Source organism: Chiloscyllium plagiosum, unplaced genomic scaffold (genome assembly GCF_004010195.1).
Source record: "Chiloscyllium plagiosum isolate BGI_BamShark_2017 unplaced genomic scaffold, ASM401019v2 scaf_1710, whole genome shotgun sequence".
In the NCBI taxonomy this organism is placed as follows: domain Eukaryota; kingdom Metazoa; phylum Chordata; class Chondrichthyes; order Orectolobiformes; family Hemiscylliidae; genus Chiloscyllium; species Chiloscyllium plagiosum.
Window position 1 is genome coordinate 1 of NW_025213941.1, and position 5,991 is coordinate 5,991.

The following is a 5,991-nucleotide window of genomic DNA, read 5'->3' on the forward strand; positions in this document are numbered from 1 at the left end:
TAATACCATCAAAATTAGCTTTCCTCCAACTTTTCGATTGGTCTATCCTTTCCCATCACTATTTTAAAACTAATAGAATTATGATCGCTGGCCCCAAAGTGCTCCCTCACTGACACCTCAGTCACCTGTCCTGCCTTATTTCCCAAGAGTAAGTCAGGTTTTAAACCTTCTCTAGTAGGTACATCCACATATTGAATCAGAAAATTTTCTTATACATACTTAACAAATTCTTCTCCATCTAAACCCTTAACACTGTGGCAATCCCAATTTATATTTGGAAAGTTAAAATCCCCTACCATAGCCACCCTATGATTCTTACAGATAACAGATCTCCTTACAAATTTGTTTCTCAATTTCCCCTCCGACTATTAGGGGATCTATAATACAATCCCAATAAGGTGATCATCCCTTTCTTATTTCTCAGTTTCACCCAAATAACTTCTCTGGATGTATTTCTGGGAATATCCTCCCTCAGTGCAGCTGTAATGGTCTCCCTTATCAAAAATGCCACTCCCCTCCTTTCTGTCCTTCTTGTGTAGCATTTGTATACTGGAACATTAAGCTGCCAGTCCTGCCCATCCCTGAGCCATGTTTCTGTAATTACTATTATATCCCAGTCCCATGTTCCTAACCATGTCCTGAGTTCATCTGCCTTCCCTGTTAGGCCTCTTGCATTGAAATAAATGCAGTTTAATTTATCAGTCCTACCTTGTTCTCTGCTTTGTTACTGCTTGCCCTGACTGTTTGACTTGCTTCTTTTCTCAACTGTACCGATCTCAAATCGATCTCTTTCCTCACTATTCCCCTGGGTTCCCACCCCCCTTAATAGATTAAATCCTCCTGAGCAGCTCTAGCAAGTCTCCCTGCCAGTATATTAATCCCCTTCCAATTCAGGTGCAATCCGTCCTTCTTGGACAGGTCACTTCTACCCCAAAAGAGAATCCAATGATCCAAAAATGTGAATCCTTCTCCCATACACCAGCTCCTCAGTCATGCATTCATCTCCTCTATCCTCCTATACCTACCCTCAGTAGCTTCTGCACCGAGAGTAATCCAGATAGTATTATTCTCGAGGATCTCCTTTTTAAATTCCAACCTAACTCTCTATATTCTCCCTTCAGAATCACAATCTTTTGCCTTCCTATGTCATTGGTTCCAATGTGTACAATTACCTCCTGCTGGTCCCTCTCCCCCTTGAGAACATTCTGCACCCTCTGTGAGATATCCTTGATCCTGGCACCAGGGAGGTAACACACCATTCTGATTTTTCACTGCTGGCTACAGCAATATCTGTCTGTGCCTTGGACTAGAGAGTCCCCCAACACAATTGAACTCTTGGAATCCGACGTATCCCTCATTGCATTAGAGCCAGTCTCGATACCAGAAACCTTAGCTGTTCGTGCTGCATTCCCCTGAGAATTCATCACCCCCTACATTTTCCAAAACCGCATACTCGTTTGAAATGGGGATAGCCACAGAAGACTCCTGCCTACCTCTCCTACCTTTCCTGGAGTTAGCCCATCTATGTGACTGTATCTGCAACTTTTTCCCCTTCCTGTAATTGCCATCCATCACATCTCCTTGCTCTTGTAAATTCCTCATTGCTTCTAACTGTCTCTCCAAACGATCAATTTGATCTTATAGGATTCGCAATAATGGCATTTATTGCAGACAGAATCCTCAGTAACATTCAAATGCTTCCTAAACTCCAACTTCTGACAAGAAGAGCATATTATCAGTCTGCTAAAGGCCATTTTTGCCCATTCCAATCAACAGACCCAGAAAATAGCACTGGTTTATTCCTCTACAAAACGCTGCTCCATGCTAGCTTAATATTTATGGCATATATTTTTAAATTGAATCAAGAGACACATCTCAATAAAACATATAATCAAGAAAGAACCAACTCAACTCACGACTGCAGACTTTCTGTAGGCCACACACTTAAAAATATTCACTTATCTGTTTCTGTGCTATGACCTCTCCCACACAGGTTTCTCCAAAATCACTTGTGAATTTCACTGTTAATTTTCCCAGGTGCACTCTGATGTCCAGCGATACATGAATTCAAACAGCAAAGGCAGTAACTGTGCAGGTTCACTGCTGTGTCAGTTAGCAGTGTGGGTGTCTTTCTGTCTCTCCTGCACTGACCTCACCATGTGCTATCTTTGTCTGTTCCTCTCCCTTTTAAAAAATGCTGTTGTTTTGACTTTTTTTTCTCCAAAGTTCCAAAACAATGCAACAGCATATAAAACAGTAATTTGCTGCTCCTGGAATTTGAGGAAATCGCCTCTAACACCTAAAATACCTCAAAAAAGGAGCAGCTTGTTATAGCCAGAAATTTTTCCCCTCCACCAACTTGGATTACCTAGAATCATGACTGATTGCACAAACTGACAGAAGCCTAGTTTGCTGTAAATGTTGTGGCACTTTCTACTTCTGTCTTTCATATTAACAGTTAATACTTTGACTTAATGTTGGTCATCTTACCTTCATTTCCAGAAGCAGCCTTTCACTGTTGAGAAAAAGCTATTATGTGAATTGAAACAGTTTTCAGTGAGTGAAAGTCAAAAAGGGAGACAGGTGACTCAGGCGTATGAATCTGAGAGCATGTGGACAGTTAAGAGTCATGGGTTATATACGACTGAGCACATGTTGGAGAGAAAGCAGTGTTGTATAGAGGGATTGTGATATGTAGAGGGTTGAAATGGCGGAGGCATTTCTCCCATCCATTTCAGCTTGCATCAGTGCTGTGTAACTCCAACCTTGTGCGCTACGAATGTGGCATTTCCCATACGAGGGAAACAAAAATGATAGTAGTGAATTAAAGTCAGTAGATAATTTCTATACTCACTTCTGGCTAGCTGAATAAAATGGTAAATTGCCATTTAAGTTGTGGAAACAGTTTTGTATTTTCAATTAATTATGTATAGGATTAGAATTGTAGAAAATCGTCACGTTTGTGTTTTCAATTGACCTCTTGACATTGTGGTGGAACAGGTGCTATGTGAATTGACATTATAATTGTCAGTGGGTAAAGTAAATGTCAAATAAATCTGGTTCTCCAAATAAATTCTAATTTGTAATTTTCTTTCCTGATTGCAGCCTTTTGTGATTCATGACATGGAAACTCTTTGGCAGGCTGAGAAAAACCTAGTTTGGAAACAATCAGTAAATGGAATTCCAAACAAAGAGATTGCAGTTCATGTCTTCCATCGTTGCCAGTGCACAACTGTTGAAACAGTGCGAGAGCTCACTGAGTTTGCCAAGTGCATCCCTGAATTCTTAAAGCTATACCTGAATGACCAGGTGACATTATTAAAATATGGTGTACATGAAGCCATTTTTGCCATGTTGGCATCAATAATGAATAAGGATGGTCTTCTTGTGGCTAATGGAAATGGATTTGTAACTCGTGAATTCCTGAGGAGTCTACGCAAACCGTTTAGTGAAATTATGGAACCCAAGTTTGAGTTTGCAGTGAAATTCAATGCTTTGGAACTGGATGATAGTGATTTGGCTCTTTTTGTGGCTGCCATTATTTTATGTGGAGGTAAGGAACTAAACTTTTATCAATGGAAACACTAACTCTTTTTACTACAGAGAATCATGGGATAGTATGGTGCAGAAAGAGCAATACAGATATTGCCACAACCCCACACTTACACCTTTTCATTCCTGCAATTATTTGTCCTTCAAGTAACAGTCTAATTCCATTTCAAAATTGCTATTCAGACTGGTAGTAAATGCAGATTATTAGGCAGTGCATTCCAAATTCTAATCATTCATTGCACAATCAGGGAAAGTATTCTTAATATTGCCTCTGGTTGTTTTGCTAATCACCCTCCATTCTTTGATTTTTGGTTGTTGGCATATTAGCTATTAGAAAAGGTTTTTCTTTAAATATGAACAATAATAGATGGCAATAAGGTCCCTCAAACTGCTCCACCATCCACTAAGATTGTCGCTGGATTTCTACATAAGCCCCATGTTCCTACCATATCTTGCAGCCCTCGATTCCTTTGGTTCTTAAAAATTTATATCCTACATGATGAATAGCCAAGGTCTCTTTCCTAGGGTGGGAGAGTCCAAAACTAGAGGGCATAGGTTTAAGGTGAAAGGGAAAGATTTAAAAAGGACCTGAGAGGTAACTTTTCATTTGAGGGAATGAGCTGCCAGAGGAATTGATAGTGGCGAATACAATGACAACATATAAAAGGCATCTGGATTGGTATGTGAATAGGAAGGATTTAGAGCGTTATGGGCCAAATGCTGGCAAATGGGACTAGATTAGTTTCAGATATCTAGTCAGCATGAATAAGTTGGACCAAAGGGTCTGTTTCTGTGCTGTACAGCTCAGTGACTCTGTGGCAGGCTCTACATGAAGCTACTTGATAATTCATAAACAATTTTATGAGGGAATTGGATATCTCTTCAAGGTTCATAGAATCCCTACAATGTGGAAACAGGCCATTTGGCCCAACAAGTCCATACTGACTTTCTGAAGAGTATCCCACTCAGACCCATTCCCCTACCCTATTACTCTGTAATTACTCCTGACCAATTCACCTAACCTACACAACCCTGAAGACTATGGCAATTTAACATATAACATAGAACAATACAGCGCAGAACAGGCCCTTCGGCCCTCGATGTTGCGCCAACCTGTGAATTTTTCTCAGCTCGTCCCCCTATGCCATCACAAAATCATCCATGTGCTTATCTAAGGATTGTTTAAATCTCTCTAATGTGGCTGAGTTGAATACATTAGTAGGTAGGGCTCCCGCGTGTCAGTGTAACAGTGACGTGTGTATATCTGTGTAAATCCCGCGTCAGTGTAACAGTGACGTGTGTATATCTGTGTAAATCCCGTGTGTCAGTGTAACAGTGATGTGTGTATATGTGTGTAAATCCCGCATGTCAGTGTAACAGTGACGTGTGTATATCTGTGTAAATCCCGCGTCAGTGTAACAGTGACGTGTGTATATGTGTGTAAATCCCGAGTGTAAACGTAACAGTGACGTGTGTATATCTGTGTAAATCCCCTGTGTAAATGTCACAGTGACGTGTGTATATGTGTGTAAGTCCCGCGTGTCAGTTTAGCAGTGACGTGTGTATATCAGTGTTAATCCAGCTGTACAGTGCATGGCTCAATGATCTGTACACTGGTTTCGAAACCTCTGCAGGGCACGCCTGCGCTGAGATATCAGGTTCACAGCCCATCGTGCAACCCAAGCTCAGAGACTAAGATCCCTTTCACAGGGAAAGGGTCTCTATGGTGACCAGATAAACACTAGGCAGCAGTGTGTTATAAAGAACGTGCTGACTTGCCCCTCATCCCTACGTGCGAATGTGCTCCCAAGGTCTCAGTAAGCTGGCTGCCAGCCCTGAGAAGTGACATTGCTGACTGAGGGTACACAAAGGGGGTTTCTGCAAGGTAAGCAGGCCATTAACCAAGGCTGTGTGCTGACAGAGGCAGGCTATTCCCCAATGCTCACAGCTCCAGGAATCTCCCCCCACTCCTGATCATGCACAGTTCTCTGAAGAGCATCTGCACACATATCAGAAACCTCAGGCCTCTCAGCAGGACTAGGCCGTCTGACCCCTCGAGCCTGCCCCGCATTCACTAAGATCCTGGACCTAGCTCCACCGACCCGCCCTCTCACCACAAGCCTTCATTCCTTCACTGTTCAAACATCTCTCTTTATCTTAAAAACATTCAACAATGAAGCCTCCGCTGCTTCCCTGGGCGGGAAATTTCACAGATTCCCAACCCTCTGGGGGAAGGAGTTCCTCCTCAGCTCAGTCTGAAATCTGCTCCCCCCCCCCCGCCCCCCCCGCCGTATTTTGAGGCCCTATACCCAAAGTTTGAGTTTCACTCCCTCCCCTCCTGCCAGTAGAAGCAGCCTGCCTGCTTCCATCTTATCTATTCCCTTCATCGGTTTTGATGTTTGTCTACAATTGCTCCCCCCCCCCCCCCCACCTTCTCCA

The 5,991-nt window shown here is 42.4% G+C and overlaps 1 protein-coding gene across 1 annotated transcript; it reads left to right on the forward strand.

Moving 5' to 3' along the window:
• The first annotated feature begins 2,896 nt into the window (after positions 1-2,896).
• LOC122547759 (peroxisome proliferator-activated receptor delta-like) lies at positions 2,897-3,666 on the forward strand. The gene has a single exon (XM_043686343.1). The coding sequence runs from the start codon at positions 3,124-3,126 to the stop codon at positions 3,586-3,588; it is 465 nt and encodes a 154-aa protein (XP_043542278.1). The 5' UTR covers positions 2,897-3,123; the 3' UTR covers positions 3,589-3,666.
• Positions 3,667-5,991: the final 2,325 nt, after the last annotated feature.

Excerpts from the sequence above, each read along its gene's own strand:
- LOC122547759 (XM_043686343.1), top strand. The coding sequence starts at position 3,124 with ATGGAAACTCTTTGGCAGGCTGAGAAAAACCTAGTTTGGAAACAATCA.